General features: G+C 41.2%; 1 protein-coding gene across 16 annotated transcripts in view; it reads right to left on the reverse strand.

Moving 5' to 3' along the window:
• Msp300 (Muscle-specific protein 300 kDa) overlaps positions 1-17,052 on the reverse strand; it is a 124,157-nt gene that overhangs the window by 40,558 nt on the left and 66,547 nt on the right. For 10 of the 16 annotated variants that reach the window (XM_064683230.1, XM_064683238.1, XM_064683294.1 and 7 more), the window contains 3 exons: positions 10,727-11,696; positions 10,435-10,647; positions 10,112-10,372 (listed from right to left, as the gene is read on the reverse strand). In XM_064683230.1, coding sequence (XP_064539300.1) covers positions 10,112-10,372; positions 10,435-10,647; positions 10,727-11,696 — 1,444 coding nt within the window. Of the gene's footprint in view, positions 1-58; positions 6,978-7,208; positions 7,663-10,111; positions 10,373-10,434; positions 10,648-10,726; positions 11,697-17,052 lie in introns of those variants that run through there. The other 6 variants (XM_064683245.1, XM_064683204.1, XM_064683195.1 and 3 more) reach the window with 2 other exon arrangements.

The raw sequence follows: 17,052 nt of genomic DNA on the forward strand, positions 1-17,052 counted from the left end.
GAAGGTATTTGGATTAAGAATTGATTATCTACATTAGTAATTGCAATTGTGTCATTACCTTTACTTTCTTCAACAAGAACCTGAATTGTTTCTTGCTTAATGAACTCTTCGGGAATCGCGGGTCGCTTTTTCTTATCTTTCTTTGACAGTTTCTTTTGAATGTCTTCGAACAGTTTTTGCTCTTCTGGACTTAAGTCAGATGGGGGTTCACTACTCTTTTCTACTGCCTTCGGCTTGTCAACCTGCTCTATAGCAGCAACTTGTTCTTCCTGTCCCTGTTTCAAGGAATCTTTAACGCTAACCTCAACCGCTTCGACTATTTCTGGCTGGGAGTCAGCAAACTCAACTATGGAAGTCGCACTAGTTTCGGCCGTTCTCTGCAAGGACTCTACGTTTTCAGTCACAGTCTCAGTTACGCGAAGACTAACCTCCGGAAAATCTAGATGCATTTTCACGATAGGAGTCTTAAGCTTCTCTTCATGGGTAATTAAAGAAATTTTCTGAACAGTGCCTGGTGGATAGGCTCCGTCAATGCCTTCTCCAACGAAAAGAACATTTGTGCCATCTTCCGTTTCGAAGCTACGTCGTTGTGTCGTTGTAAGGATTGTATTTTTGGTAGTTGTCGTAGTTGTAGTGGCAATGCGGTCTGTTTCAGTTACCCCGTTCGACGAAGTATGTTCTGTGTTCACAGTCGGAAGTTCAGTTGTCTTAATATCTACAACCTTAACGCCAGATTTGCCAGCGGTGTCGTTAATACCCAACTCAATATTGACACCAACATTAGCCACTTTAGTTTCGGTGCTTGTCGTGACAACTGGTGAAGCTGTCTCCAACCTTGTACGCGAAGATACAATGGGACTCGTTGATCTTTGATCGGGCATTTCAATACTAGATGTAACAATAACATCGCTAGGCGTGTCGCTTTCGGTCAGAACTATGCGTCCGTCATTTGTAATACGCTTTGTTATGCGCATTGTACGAATTGTCGTTGTCTTGATTATAGCCCCATCAATTTGACTAGAAGTAGTTGAAGTTTCACTGGGTACTTCTGATATTGTTGGCGAGGACTCCCGCACAGTGATTGGCTCACTTGTTGTGCTGCTCTCTGTTGTTGTTTCGCCATCGTCGTTCATCTTCTTCTTTACAATTTTCGTCGTACGCACGGTTGTTGTTTTAGTTACACCACCAGCTTCCTCATTAGTTGGTTCAGCAGCAAACGCAGTTGGTTCAACAGGCTTTTGATTATCTTGAATTTCAATAATGCTCTGCTTATCAACATTTTGTGCCACCTTTTTAACAATCTTAGTCGTTCTCGTGATTGTTGTTTTAACTACATCATTGCCAACATTGTCATCGAGGGGTTCAGTTACTATTGCCTCAGTTATTTGAACATCTTGTTGAGGTTCATCTTGGACTGGAGCATGAGGTTCTTGAATCTGTTCAGTTTGGTTGGGCTCAGCAGCAACTGGAGCTTCCTTCCGCTTATCGTGCTTCTTTGATTTGCGCGACTTTTTCTCGGGTACAGGCTCTACAGTTTGCTTTTCAGAGGCTATGAAATCAAGCGTGGTTGACTTTATATTGCTACTCTTCCCCACTTCTGTAGGCTTCGGCGTTATGAGTAGTAGCTCAGCAGGTTGGTCGGGTTCGGGAGCTGCAGGCTCATTTGCACTCTCAACTGTTGTCTTATTTACGGCCTTCGTAGTGCGCGTGGTTATAGTTTTCGTAATACCCTCACTATTTGATTCGGTAGTAACCGATTCGGCTACTATTGGTGCATCCTGAATAATGGTTTCAACTGTTTCCAAGGCGGGTTCTGATGTAATACTGCTATCACTGATAGTGTCAGAGTCTTGCGTAATTTTCTTTATTATTTTCGTTGTGCGCACAATTGTTGTTTTTAGCACCGAATCGTCATCAGCTGGTAAAGCATCTACAGTTGATTTTGTTCCGGGTGAAATTTCCACATCACTAACGGGTTCGGTGACAGATTCTTTTTCAGCTTCAGCCTTAGCATTCTTGATGGTGCGTATGGTCGTGGTTTTAGTTGTCTTAACTACACCTTCATCGCTAACCTCACGACTGTTCATTTCAGACTTCTCTACTTTAGGCTCTTCTGCAGCTTCTTCGGCGAGTTCATAAGAATCCAACGAAGGTACATCCGAATACGTTGACGTGGACATTTCCTGGCTATCTTGTTGGTTGATCTTTTTCACGATTTTAGTTGTACGTATGACTGTGGTTTTGATAAGACTGCCATCATCGCTGATAACAGATCCATCGGATGACTGAGTTTGTTTCTCGTCGGTTGTAATTGCACTTGTTGTATTCAGGGGCTCTGTGGTTTCTAGTGGTGCTTGTGGCTCGATAATTTCGGCTACGTTTTGCACAATGGGACTTGCAGGTTTTTCTATGATTTCCTCACTTTCGGATTTCTTTTGTTTCTTTTTCTTATCCTTTCTGCTGGGCTTTTGTGGTTTCTGCTCGGGTTCAACCGCGACAACCGGTTCCTTTTTGTCTTTACGCGGCGGCTTTTGTGGCTCGGGAATAATTACTTTCTCGGCTTGGCTGACAATTTCCTCAACAGCGTCATGTGCAGCATCGAGGATAGCTTCATGAGATCCAACTGGTTGATCCAGTTCAGTAACGTTCCTAGAAGTGAGCACTCTAGTCGGAAGCAATGTTATGTCTCGCTCCACTTCGGGCTCATCCTCATATACTTCCTCGACAACTTCCTCACCATCGGCGGTGATGCGCTTGAGTATACGCTTTGTCTTGGTTATTGTAGTTTTCGTAATGGAACCGCCCTGAACAACAGTTGTATCCTGAGTTGAAGTTATTCCAGGAACGATTATATTGCCGGGCACTGTACTTGTTGTTTCAATTGAAGGTAGGTCGAACTGCTCAACGGATATATTTTCTTCGGGCAAATCATCGATTACATCTTCCTCAACAATTTCCTCTCTACCATCGACAATGCGCTTTACTATGCGCTTGGTAATATGCTTTGTTATGGTCCTGGTAGTAATTGTTGTGGTGCCGCTTTCTGTGGAAATCGTGTTGGTAGAGGTTGTTACTACAGGTTCGCTTTCTAGTATTGATTCATCCGTTTCGATCCTTGACAATGTAGTTGGCTCGAATGCTTGAGTAGATTTATAAACAGTCTCCTCAGGCTCCACAACAAGAGGTTCAGTAAAGGTAACATGCTGAACAATATCAATTTTATTGAATTCATCTGCCTTAACTTCGGGTTGCGCCGAAATTGTTTGCTTCTCCGTTACCTTTGAACGCTTTCCATCATTCTTTGTTGGTTTTACAATTTCTTCAACAACGCTTTCTTTCACGACTTCGATAACAGGCTCAATCTTAGTAATCGTGGTTTGCACAACTGGTTCTTCAATGGGCAAAATCTCCGTCTGCTTGGTGACTTTAACAAGAGGTTCCACTGTGTTCTTTGTGACAGTCATAGTTTCCACAATATTTGTAGACTGCTTTGTATCTTTTTTAGTTGAAGTGAAAACAGAAGGAGTTGGATCAGCAGTAGGTTCAACTGCACGCACAGCTTCCGTTGGTTTAATAACTTCTTCGATGGGCTCAACTGTTTTCTCGGAGGTCTCGAAGGTTGGGGTCTTAGTTTCAACAATAGTTGTTGCCTTCTCATATTTTTCAGCTGGATTGGGTGCAGTTGGAGTTTGTTCAGAAGTGCGTTCAACGATTGACAATGCTTCAGTCGGTTTCACAACGTCCTTGACAGGCTCAACTGTTTTATCGGATATCGTAGTGGTCGTGCTTTCCACATTGGTTCCCTTCTTTTTACCCTTTTTAGTTGGAGTAGATACAGCGGGAGTGGGATCAGCTATGACTTCTTTGATCGGCTCAACTGTATTCGTAGAAGTTGTAGTGGTCGTAGTTTCCACAATGGTTGCTGTCTTCGTTTCATCAGTTTTAGATGAAACCGATACAGTTGGAGCGGCAGCATCAGTAGGCTCTTCAACATGTTCGGCTGGATTGATCACTGATCCAATAAAATCAACTGTTTTCTTCCAAACACTGGCAGTTTCTGCAGCAGCTTTGGGTTTCTTTTTGTCCTTCCTTGATGGAGCAGTAACAATGGGAGCTATATCAACAATTGGCTGCTCAATAGGAATAGTTTCCTCTTTGGTGGCCTTCACAATTGGCTCCACCGATTTCGTCGTAATAGTTGTCGTCTCGACTACAGTCGTGGGCTTCTTTTTATCCTTCTTATTGGACGCTTGTTCAACACTGGGTTCAACTGCGATGGGATTCTCCTTTTGCTTGACGCTTTCAAATGCCGGCTTGGCTGTTTTCTTTGTGGTTGTTGTCGTTTCCACAACATTTTCAGTTTGCCTTTCCTCCTTAACTGGAGAAGCTACCCTGACCGGCTCAACAATCTGTTTGCTTGTAATCGTTGTTTCCGACGAATGTTCAGATGGATGCTTGGTCTTTTTAGGCTTTCTGGCTTTTGGTTCCGGCTTGTGCATCTCCTCGACGAAAATTACCTTTGATGCCGGCACACTCTCCGCATGACTGTGCGCTCCACCATTTGTTTCTGGAGACTTGTGTTTTCTACCCGTTTTGTGATCTTTCCTGCTGCTTACCTTAATGGGCAATGGCTCAGGCTGTGGTTCATGTCGCTGGCGTTTTGGCTTCGGTATCTTTGGCTCAGAGTTTTCATCGGACTTTTCTGTCCACCTACCGTGCTGGTTTTTAATCACCGTAGTGCTTGTTGTTGTATGTTTTGTGGTGGTTGTTGGTGCATGTTCAGCATTGCGAATTTGCGACATGGGTGCCGCTACACGTACTGGAATCTGTTGCTGTTGACTGGATGGCTGGAAAACTGGATGTGATCTATGCTGTTGGCCAAAGAGCACTTCGGCATAGGTACTGCCAGTACTGTTATCTAGTTGTTGCTGATACACATTTTGATGGGGCTGTTGCACTTGGGGACGGACGACGAAAGTATCTGGGGCTGCGACAATATCCCTACTCGTTTGTGCTATCACAGTTGGCTGTATCGGTTGCGAGATAATTGTTTCCTCCACATATCTTGTTGTGGTTACGGTCTGTTGTGGCTGTTGTTGCTGTTGTATTTGAGGTTGTGGCTGAGATACCTCAACGGGTATCGTCTCAATTGCATCGACCTCAAACTGACCAAAGGTTATGTCGGGACGCGGCTCATTCATTTCAAACTCTTGCGGCTCCACAGGTCGCAGCATTTGCACATGTTCCTCAATGAATACCACCTGTTGGGGTGGCACCTGTTCCTGACTATTATGTGGCGTAACAATAGTTGCCTGTATTTGTTGGGTGCACGTGGTCAGGGGCTCCGCACTTTGTTGCACCATCGATGCGAGAGTAGTTACCACACGATCGAGTACGCTATTACCTGTTGTCGATGTGGTTGCCGGATTTACATCCGTGCGGTACGGCTCGAGCAGATAAGCCTGATCTACAATTTCCGGTTGATAGACAGGCACGTATTGATTTATTTCCGTTTGCCGCTGTTGCTGCTGCTGCTGCTCTTGGGCATATTCCTGCGTGTACTCCTGCGGCTGTTGGGCATAATAGATTTGGGAGGACTCCGTTGTGTATACCGTGGGGTAAGTCTCCGCTTGTGCAACTGGCTGATAGGCCAGCAGCTGGTACTGCGTTGTTGTTGGTGGCACCGCCACAGGCTGATATTGTATGGGATACTGCATCTGCATGATCTGATCATAATAATTTTGGGGCTGTGGCTCGCCACTTGGCTCCGCAACATAGCCCCACTGGCCGCTATCGGCCACATTCTCATACATTGTTTGATATAGCTGTGGATCAGGCTGCAAGTAAGTGGCGGTGATCTCCTCCGCACTCATGGGCACCTCATAGTTGGGCAGCTGCGGCTGCTTCTGATCAAGTTGAGCATAGCTCAGCTCAACGTTGGGCTCACCAATGAACTGGTCCAGCTGCGGTTGATGCTGTTCCGGTTCGGATTGATAAATGTTGGCCGCGGCAGCGCTAGCATCTACCACATCCTGTATGGTTAGATCCGTATGCGGCTGAGCCGCTTGCCGCGCCAGCTCTTCGGCCTGCAAACGCTCCAATTCCATGCCACGCAGAACCTCCGCATAAGATGTGGAACCCGGCACCCATATGGGGCTACGTGAACGCGCGCGATCCTCGTGTGGCAGATAAAGGTGCTGGTGTTGTTGGTGTTGATATTGTTGCTGATGTTGTGGTTGTGTTTGCTGTTCCAGTTGTGTCGTTGCATCCACCTGTATTGTGGTTTGTGGTTCGCGTCTGCGTCTGGGCGAACGTCCACGGCGTTCGGGACGCGGTGGCTGCAATTTCTTACCCGTATTCAAATGCTGCTGATTACGCTCCATTTCAATAAACTGACTGTTGGGATTGCTGACAATGTTAGCCACCGGTTGATCCAATGTTGTCGAGCTGCTGGTCGTTTCAATTGTCATTTGGGTGGCACCGACAACCGGCGTCAATGCTGCATCCTCATAGTCTGAGGTGGCATTGGTGCTGCTGGGTGGTGAAACACGTTGACTCCGCTGATAAAGCACCGTGGTCAATGGTTCCTCTTGCGTTTGCTCATCCTCGTGCGTGCGTACGGTGGTTGTCAATGTAGATGTTGTTGTTGTCGTTGTTGTGATTTGCGTTTGCTGCTGGTTTGAGTCCGTTTGTGGTGGTTGTTGTTGTTGTTGCCTTGTCGTTGTCGTTGTCTGGGTCGTGGTCGTGTCGGGTTTTTCTTGCTTTTCTTGTCGGGGGTTCGTCGCCGTTTCATTACCGCTTACCGGACTCGCATGTCCTGATAACACTTCAGCATAGGTTAGACCTACTGCCGTTGGCTTCATAAGCAACGAGACAGTCGATGAAGTGGTTACCACTGAATGTGGATCCAGAGCATAGGATTGGGCGGCGGTTGCGTCGTAGTTTTGCTGCATGCCATCGATTGATTGTCGCATTGCCTATGCGTTCAGTAACGGGCGAGAGAGATAGAGAGTGTGTGTGGGTGTGTGTGTTTGTGTGTGGGAGAGAGAGAAAGAGATTGGGGGAAGATTTGCCAAAAAACGGTTAGCTTTCATTTGTTTGAAAGAACATGGGCCTAACAGCTACCTAATAAACTGCCTAAGACTGGCTTTTCCTAGTCAAAAAATACTCTTTTTTGCTGTTTCATTTTAAAAATATATAGTTTAATATTTAATCTTTCTTTTCTTTTTTTTTTTTGTAAATTTTCTTAAGCATGTGGGTCATGGATGTTATATATATATATAATATAATATAATAGTTACGGCGGCTCTGGCATGTTTAGCTGCTGCCCCTGCCGCATTGGGAGACTGTTGCAGTGGCAGCTGTAAACGCCGAGAAACGCCGCGGTGGCTGCTTAGCTTTTGCTTTGGTTTTCAATTTCATTTCTTTGGCGATCTAGTCCTAGTATATATGGTATATATATATATATATATATATATGTATACATCTGTATATATATACATATATAATTATGACTTATAAGTACTGTTTTTGCCATAGCTTGCGGCATCTCTAAATCTCTAGCTTAGCATCGTCCGGCGTGCCGCGATGTATTAACAATTTGATGCGCTCATTGCGTGCGGTTATTTTCGAATGCAAATTTTTGACACGTTCACGACATGCCTATATAGATATATATGTATATATATATATAAATATTGAGGGGTGATATTGTTTATGCGTATGGTGCATTGAGAGAGAGAGAGAAAGAAATGTTCGGCGAAGAAGAAGAAGGTCAGCATATAATCATAATTTTGATATTTGTAGGCAGCGAGCATAAATACGCCATAAGATAAAGCAACCATATACCAGGTATATATATATTATATATATATTTTATGTATTTGTAGAAGTACGCAATACCCATGTGTGTGTATGTGATTATGTGTATGTGTGCGTGTATGTGTGAGTGTTACATTGAGGATATTTAGCAGCAGCAGCATCGAGAGGGGTTTGTTGGGGGTTAGTCACATGTTTAGTTTAGCAAAAGGCACAAGAGGCGCAAGCGAGCAAAGCCCAAGAACCCGGTTAGAGATATAAGCATGTATTTCAAATATTAGTAAGAACAATTAATTTAATGTTTATGTAGTGTTTAAAATTTTAATTTTATTTTTTTTTTTCAGCGCAACGACACCAGATTTTTGTTTTTCAATAAGAATGTACGAAGAGAAAAGATAAAAAGAAATACAATTGTCAAAAAAAAATTAAAATATATAAGTCAAATTAAAACCGTAACCATACTGTGTAACTAAAAGATAACTGAGAGAGCGCTATTACGGTAGAGAGTAAGAGAGTAAAAAGAGAGAGAGAGCTGTGACTTCGAGCGGCTTAATGTGAAAATGTCTGCCCGGCCATAAAGCTAACTAGTTGAAGTAAAATATAAAAAGAAAATCATAAATGAGAAATGTCTAAGCGTTAAGCATAATGTGTTTTCTTTTTCTTTTTTGTGCCAGAAAATGTGATGTAAGGTGATTTGAGATGTTATGAATGTACTTTTTTTTTTTTTAATGTGAAAATATGCTTTAATTGTACTTGTGAAAGGTGAATGGAAATAAGTTCTCATAGCAAGAGTTGCCCCAATATGTAGCTACTGTCAATAAAGGAAAAACCCAAAAATTTCTATGGAAAACACAAATTGTTTAAATTGACTTTATAATTTGCCACTTACCGCCGACACTGCAATTCGCAATGTAAACTTAAAACGAAATTTGTTTAAAATTAACATAAACTATGCAAATATAGGCCTGCTATTTCGCATATATGTATATATATATATAGATATATAAACTGTGAGATAATTATTCGCGTTAATCCGGCATTGCTAAAAATAGCCGACTGAATAATGGGCTGGAGAAAAAATGTTAGAATTTCGGAAATATGCTTCTGATTTTTTTTTTGTTGGGCTACCCCCGGCAACAAGAACTTATTTGTATTCTCTAGCATTTATATATATATATTTGATTTTTTTGTTCAGCACGTGACAATGAATCGAAATCGGAATTGGACTTTTGTTTTACAGACACAACAAAGTGTTTCGAGTTTTTGACATGGCAGACATAACAATAATGGGCATCAAAGGCATATATGTATATATTATGCGTGATATGGTATGAGGGCATTCTATATGGATGATGATATGTACTACAAACAAGGCGGATGTGTTTTTCGATGTAGGATGAGCTGCACGGTTGGTATGACATGATTTTTTTTGTACGCAAATTATAAGAACACAAAAAAGAGAGCACAAAAATGAACAGTGTATGTATGTGTGTGTCGATGTATGTGTGTGCGTGAAATGAATGGCATAAATCGAATTCGAAAATAATAAAAACGTAAGAAAAATTTGATTTTTGAGCAAAAACGTAACGAAAAAAAAACTTATATGCCGCATAGAAAGAAAAAAAAAGAAAGAAATAAAATAAAAATTAAGTATACTAAAAGTATAAAATGCGCACTTGAAAAACATAAGGAAATGAAAAGAGTAAAATTGAAAATTGAAAACAAAATGAAAAAGAATGAAAATAAATGAATATAGAACTAAATACGCAGCCACCGTGCAACTTTGGTTTATATATTTTTTTTTATTCCGGACCTATCCGCACAATTTCTTAGCGTTCGTTTTGAATTGTATTATTTTAAAAGTATATTTTTTTTTATTGAAAATTGAAATTGGATTCAATGTGGTCTATGGTTACTTGAGGGTTAATAACTTTTTGGGCCAACAAACTGGTTGTTCTGTCAACTGTTGCATAGCACAAAATAATAAAAAATTGAATCGTTCAATATATATAGTAAGTAGCATGAATATGATGAAAGGGGGATATACTAGATCGAAAATCGGGACATAATCGTACTTCGGCTTAGCAGTTAACAGTTGCTGTTATTTACGAGCTACTATTGAAGGATATGCATATATAATAAATAGATATATCGAGACATTCCTAAACTGATTCATATCATATTCCTGCTCAACTGGCACTTGCTGCTAGCTAGCACCTACTAACTGCTCTAACTGAGGGATGTGCTCTACACAAGAAATCAGATTCAGTTCTGTTTTTTGGACAGTACGTACCTGTTGCTCGGCTAATGCGCGCTCACGATCGTGCGGCAAGTACGTGGGCGCCATGACCAGACGCAGCTGCTGCTCCTCCTGTATAATACGCTGGCGCAGCGTTTGCATTTGCTGTTGATAGACATCGATTTGGGCTAGCGTCTGCTCGAGACTCTGAGATTTGGCTTTGACCAGTTCACCCAGACCATCGAGCACGCGCACCAAATCGTCAACATTCTCGCTCAGGCGCGGATCACCGCCCATGCCGTTGCGGAAGTGTACCTGAAAGATGTGTTGAGCATGGAAACGCATTCCGGATTAGCTATGCAAATGGGGTCACTTACCTCCAGTTTTTCAATAGACAATCTCAGTTTGGTTTTTTGCACATTTATGTCGGCCAGAGTCTTTTCGCAGTAGCCCAATTGATCGCGCAGCGGCTTCTTTTGCTGCGGCGAGGAGTCCAATGTTTGTTTGGTCTTCTCGTGCCAGGCGCGTATGTCCTTGATCTTGCGCTCGCATTGATCCCACTCCTCGCAGGCCTCCTGCAGCAGTGAGTTCTGTTTGTTGGGGAACAAAGTAAAATGAAACAAGGAAAGGATATTAGATCGGTAATTTGAGTTGTCTTGGCGGGTTTACCCTCTCCAGCAGCACTGCTTCCACGGCTATCTTCGCATCCTCGGCCTGTTGCAGCTTATCCTTGAGATCGCCCACGGTCGTCACTTGACCAATGTGTTCCAGTTCCTTATCCATTTCGCTCAAATGCTTCACAATCGGTTTAATACTCTTCACAGCCGCCGCATAGTCGTTTAGCTTGGTTCGCGCCTCGGGCAGGGTGCGCAGCTCAATGGTTTGATCAATGAACGTGCGCTTATCCGCCACCCAGGACATGACAATCTGATACAGATTCATGAACCGTGTCCAGGCGTCGAGGCTATCGCCAACAGCCTGTTTCTTCTCATCCAACCAGCCGCGAACTTGGGCTAGCTGCGCGGCCAGCTGATCAATGGTCGATTGCACCAGCGTCTTCTCCTCGCTGTTGCGACAGTTCTCAATGATCAGCTGACCGTTGGTCTTGACCAGCGTGAATCGTTCATAGATGGCGCCAATTTCCTGATTGATGCGCTGCAGCAGCTCCTTCATTTGTGTCGGCTCCAGTGTGCGCTCCTGCACCTGCACCTCGGCCTGCAGCAGCCAGCGCTGGATCTCATCCACACCGGCCAAATAGTCGGTGCGCACGGTCTTGGCGCGCTTGAAATCCTTCTCTTTGGTCTCCATGGTCACCTGTACGCGTTCCGCTAACAGTTCGAGTGCGGTAAACTCCTGGGCAATATCGCTGGGCAGCTGATTCTGTTTGGTCTGATAGAGCGCTTGGGTTTGCGCGACAAGCGCACGACTCTCCTCGCCGGCCTGCTGCACCTGGCTATTGAGTGTGATGAGGACCTGTTCCGTTTGGGCAATATGCTCGTCGTAGACGTGTACCGACTGCAGTTGTTCGTGTAGTGCGTTCAATTTGTCCTGCAGCTGTGAGATGCGGCGGAACACTTGCTCGATCTCCTCGAGATCCTTGCTAACCTGTTGATCCTTATCGCGTAGCGTATCGTTCAATCTGCAAGGATTCAAATAGAAATGAAAAGAGAACAAAAAGTATGCCCGGGGCGTATTAGTCAATGACGTATCTACAAAGTAGCTGCCTATTATATAGATATAATATGTAAACAGTTTGTGTGTGTCTTTGTGTGAAAACCACGCGGTTCGTCTTTTGCTCTAGAATAGAATTCAGCTACGCGTGCTGCACACAATATATATTAAAAAAATATATATCTTATATATATATATATATGTGTACGAGAACATATATTATAGAAAAGTTCTTTTCAAATAATCAGCAAATGGCTGAAGTTGTTCAATATTTTTGCTGGGGCTATTCAGAATTTTATATATCCACTGGGCTGGGGCAGTTGTTGGCCTCGAGGCGCTGCGAAGATTTCCGTGAAAATGAATGCTGCCGTTTGGCTACAAGAGAGTTTACTAAATGAATAGCAGTGCCGAAAATTTTGACTACAAGGCATGAAAATATTACGAATTCGAAAACGTGTACGAATTCGAATTTCTATTTGATATATGGCACATGATTCGACAATGCCTTGGGAGAGCGCGTGCTCTGCTTTTCAGATTTTCGAAAAGATTTTCTTATTTTTGTTTCTAATTCGTATATCTTTCAAATCTGTTATTATTATTGCTATTAGTATTATTTATGTTGTACACGCCGCTGGCCTGCTTAACGGCTGCGTTTATTTTTGATGCAGACATTTATATTTTTAAACTTGTATTTATGTTTATTTATTCGCCAAGTCCAACCGAAACTTGGTCAAAGCAGACGAGCTGCAGCTGACGTCATCGGACATGCTGCAAATTGCAAATGAGTCAGTGAACAATCTCTATTTGCCTTCCACTTAACGTATCTTTTCTGCTTCATTCCAGATCGTAACCCTCATCTGGCTCGTATGGAGCGCCATGTGGGCGCTTAAATAATTTCAACAAGTGTTTTCTCTCTCTAGGCAAAAGTTGTTGAAGGCAGCAATTAAAAATAGGAAAGCAGTTTAGGTCGTGAGTGCACAAATTTAATGGCTGCGCGTTGAAGGACGCCGTCGCCTGATGCCCTTTACAGCAGCAGCAGCAGCAGCAGCAACAACAATTGAAACGGAAGAGCAACGCGCCTTGAGGAGGCCAAGTCAATACATTTGGCTGTCGGCCAATTGAGGCTGTATACAAATTTTCGAAAAAGTTTTTAGCACATTAATTGTAAAACAAGAGCAAAAAATATTAGAGCCCAGGCTGCTCAACTGGTAAATACCCCATACAAGGCCAAGAACAAAATATCGAAAATAAAACTGACCTGTCATATGGGAGAACCATCCAACTGTGGGTCTCTAGTTCTTAAAAATCTAGCGAGAAATCGGGGCAATCACAAAAGACTAAAAGGACGGAAATTGATAAGGAACCATCGAATATTCAAGTTCAAAAAGCATAAAGCTCTTTTGATAAACTCTCGCTTAGTCTGGAATAAACTTTTGTTGTTTAAAAGAAAAGAAAATGGAATTGGAAATACCAAAATAAACCAACTAGAGCAGCGTCTGGTTCGTAAGAGTTCAACGCATTTATGATTGAGCCAAAGAACAAAGTTAGGTTGAGATGTCTGTTGATCTCGATCAGGAATATATAGAAGAAAAAACGTTTCTCACAATTTGAAGCTCTTGCTCGGTGTAAACATTAGACTCCCTAAAAATCTCAAAAGAATAAATCCCATTTAGCCTAGTTAACATCATTTCATGCCCCTTCTTTAACGGTTGCAGGGTATATAAAATATTCTAATAAATTCAACGACCAAATAGAAAACGTTATAAAATAAAATACGATTTATGTAGAATTTTTTTTAGTTTTCTTTCGCTGTTTGTTTTTTCCTGCTGCTATTTTGAGAGCCGTTTGCCATTTTACTATGGTACAAATTAACGCATTAAATTTAGCAGATATTTTAAATTTAAATGGCAAACTATGCTAGAAATGCGAGCGCCAAAAGTGAAAAGCGAAAGCAACAGCGACGCGTGTTGTTATAAATACGTATGTTTAGGCAAAAATAATAAAGAAAAAAAGAAAACTAAGAAGCTTGGCGCACACAGTTTGATCAATTATTGTAATTGAATGTTTGTCGATAAGAATTTTGAGCGGTTTTCGCATGATGTTAGCTATTTTTGATATGCGAACGACGTCATCAAATCAGAGACACGCGCCGCAAAAGCAAAAACTCTCAATAAAAACAGCGACAGAAAAAAAAAATAACGAATAGCAACAAAAACAACACCTGACGACCTCGCCAAAGACCGGACCCGAGGCCCGGACCCAACCCCGGTACGTAGCCGGCCCGAGATTGAGGCTGTTTTTTGCATACTCTTTAGCCGTCCTCGATGACTTAATCATGGCAAACGGCGGGGCAACGTTTAAATAAAAGTGTCTTTAATAAACATTCACCTTTTGCTTTTGACGACGTCTTTTTGGAGAGTGCGTGTTAGCAATTAGCATTCGCCTCTTTCTCTTTTCCTCTTTCTCTTTCTCTACTTCTCTAGCTTCTCTACTTTGTGTGCTGCTGTCTTTTATTGTTTTTTGGACAGTTGTTAGCGACAACAGTCGCACCTCCTGACTGCGGAGGCAGACGTGTGCTTAACAATTGTTAACTTCTGCTTCTTCTTGTGCTTATTTGTTTTTTTCTTTTCTTTTGCTTAAAACTTGAATTTCTTGCGAAATTCAGCAGCTAAAAAGTTTACTCTTTTAATTGCGTATACGCCTGGTAATCCACAAAGCGGCGTTTTCGAGTGCAGCGCATGAAAGAACATAGAAAGAAGAACATGACGTATATTATTTCATTTTGAACGCTGCTTTAAACAGCTGCACCGTTATTTGAGTTAAATACTTTACTGTTTTTCTCTTTGGGCTGTCGCTTCTTTGTGTTTTTGCTGCTTCTATTTCTACTGCTTTTTAATTAAATTGTATTTTATTTGATTTAAAAATATGCGTCTATATATATATATATTTTATGCTCGGGCGGTCGCTTCTTCGTATTTAGTTTCCAGCCATCCAGTTAAAAAAAAACACGTCCGCTTGCAACTAACTCTAAATAAAAACTAAAATATTCTCAGCCCAGAAAATTGCCAAAAACGTTTCAGCTCTGCCGCCGTCTCAGTCGGCGTACGTGCGAGCGATCAGCGTTAACAGCGGAATGCGAGACGGAAATAAAAGAACGAAAACTGCTGTTACCGCAACTCACCACAGTTGCACACACTCACACACAACTACGCACTCGCCTGAGAGTGAGAGGGAAAGGGAGAGAGAGAGGCGAATAATTGAATAAGTTTGTATATGCGCTTGGCATTGAACATGAGGCGAAACGTAAGGCAAAAGTTTGCCTTACTCATTAGCCAGACAAAATTCGCCGCTGATTTCAGCTACCAAATATGCCGCATAGCCTTAAAGCGAAAATCCCCGAAATCGAAAACTGAAATTCATAACTGCACTCGCCTATAAATACATATATATATATGTATGTGCATACACATATACATATATTGTATGCAGGGAATGATAAGGCAAAAACAAATCATTTTTGCCGGTTAAGATAAGCGGGTCTCGTAAAAACGCCGGCTGGCTATCAATGACAGCGACCAAGCGAGAGAGAGGCAGAGGGAGCACGCGCGCGAGAGAGAGACAGCGTGCGCGGCGAAACGCAATGGCATTTGGAACAGCCAACAGCAAGTCAGTTAACAGCGCACTGTTAACAGTGCGAGCGCCGGCCAAGGCAAACAAAAAATACAAAATAAATTTATAATTACGCGATTACCTCATTTGGGCAACGTTTTTGCTCTATTGTTGTTGTTGTCGTTTGATTGTTTTCTCTTCTCTCTTTTTGTCGTTGTGCAAAGTGACAAATTGTCAATGCAAATGCTTTGCTTCGTTTTTATGGTATGCGTGTATTTCTAGTTGTATTTTGATTCTATTATATTTTTTTTCAAGCCACTGAAGAATGTTTGATTTATAAACAATTTTTGAGTGTTTGCACTGCAGCAATTTAACTGGAATGCCCTGCTTATTAGTTTTTTTTATATTTGCCAATATCTTTTGCACGTATTCCTACTCGTACAATGCCGATGAAGTCAGCGATAGGATTTCCGTCTTGTTTACTTGTTTTTATTAGCCTGTTGCTTTTTTTTACCATTTTTTTTGTTCACCTCCTTTGTATACCCTTAAGACTCTTAATATCAACTTCAGCAATTGCTATAAGCTATTGAACGCCAATATTTAAATGTGTTCTCTTAAATTTTGTATAATTCTTTTTCTTCCCCAAATTGCGCTAATGAATAAAAGCTTATCTAGAATACAAACAAATATTATAATCGCCTGGAAATACACGAAATGACTTTTTAAATGAAAAAGGATTACGCAACATTTAAAGTATTATTTGGTTTTTTTTTGTGTTATTTTTTGGAGAGTTGATTAGATTTTTGCATGTTCGCCAGCCGAAAGTAAATCTCAAGTATAAATGCATCAAAATTTGCGTCGCAGTTAAGGAATATAAATATAATATATGTTCATAGTTGGGAATATATAATTGTCGATGACCAAACATTGGGGTATTAGATCATTTTTGGTTCGATGATGGCATTGTCAATTTATTTGAGGCACAAAAATGACGAAATGAGAAATTATTTAAATCGCAGCATGTAAATTGGGGGAACAGAACAAAACAGAGATATTTTACAAACGAGACTTGGGAGAGAAGAGAGTATCTGAACTGTTTACTGTGCGAACTTTTTTCTCGAATATATATAAAGTTAATTTATGTTTGCAACACTTTGCACTTGCTCCTAAAATATATTTACTGCTAAAGATAAGGTCAAAAACACATTGAAACTTTCTTTATAACCATTTCAGATGCAATAATTCAAGCTTGACATAATGTAAGTAAAATATATATAATAACTTTCGATAATTAGATCAAAACGCATTAAATTTTAATTGGTTTCATTTGCTTTCATGAAAAATACACAGCTAGGAACAAGACTTGAATATAAAGTATATCTATTAACAGTATTTACTTCGTTAAAAAACTGACCTGCAGCTGAATATATTGATTCAAATAGAATTCTAGATTCTAATCGCATAATTTATATACATTTTTAAGCTTTAAAGTATGGTAAATATCTCCTTCTGTTAATTTAAAAAAGTTTTATGACTAAAATTCCCTGTGTTAAGGTATAATAATAATTACGATTTAGTACACTTGACTAACAGCTGTTTTACGTTTGATAACAGCGCTCCATTTACCCACCATTAACGGTAATTTTAACGTTAATGCAAATGTTAATTAAATGCATAACAGCTGTCAGCCACATTAACTTTATGTACAAGTGTTG

The sequence above is a fragment of the Drosophila montana genome, unplaced genomic scaffold (genome assembly GCF_035044405.1).
Source record: "Drosophila montana isolate Dmon_TW-CO22-7 unplaced genomic scaffold, ASM3504440v1 contig_1409_1, whole genome shotgun sequence".
NCBI classification, from domain to species: Eukaryota; Metazoa; Arthropoda; class Insecta; order Diptera; family Drosophilidae; genus Drosophila; species Drosophila montana.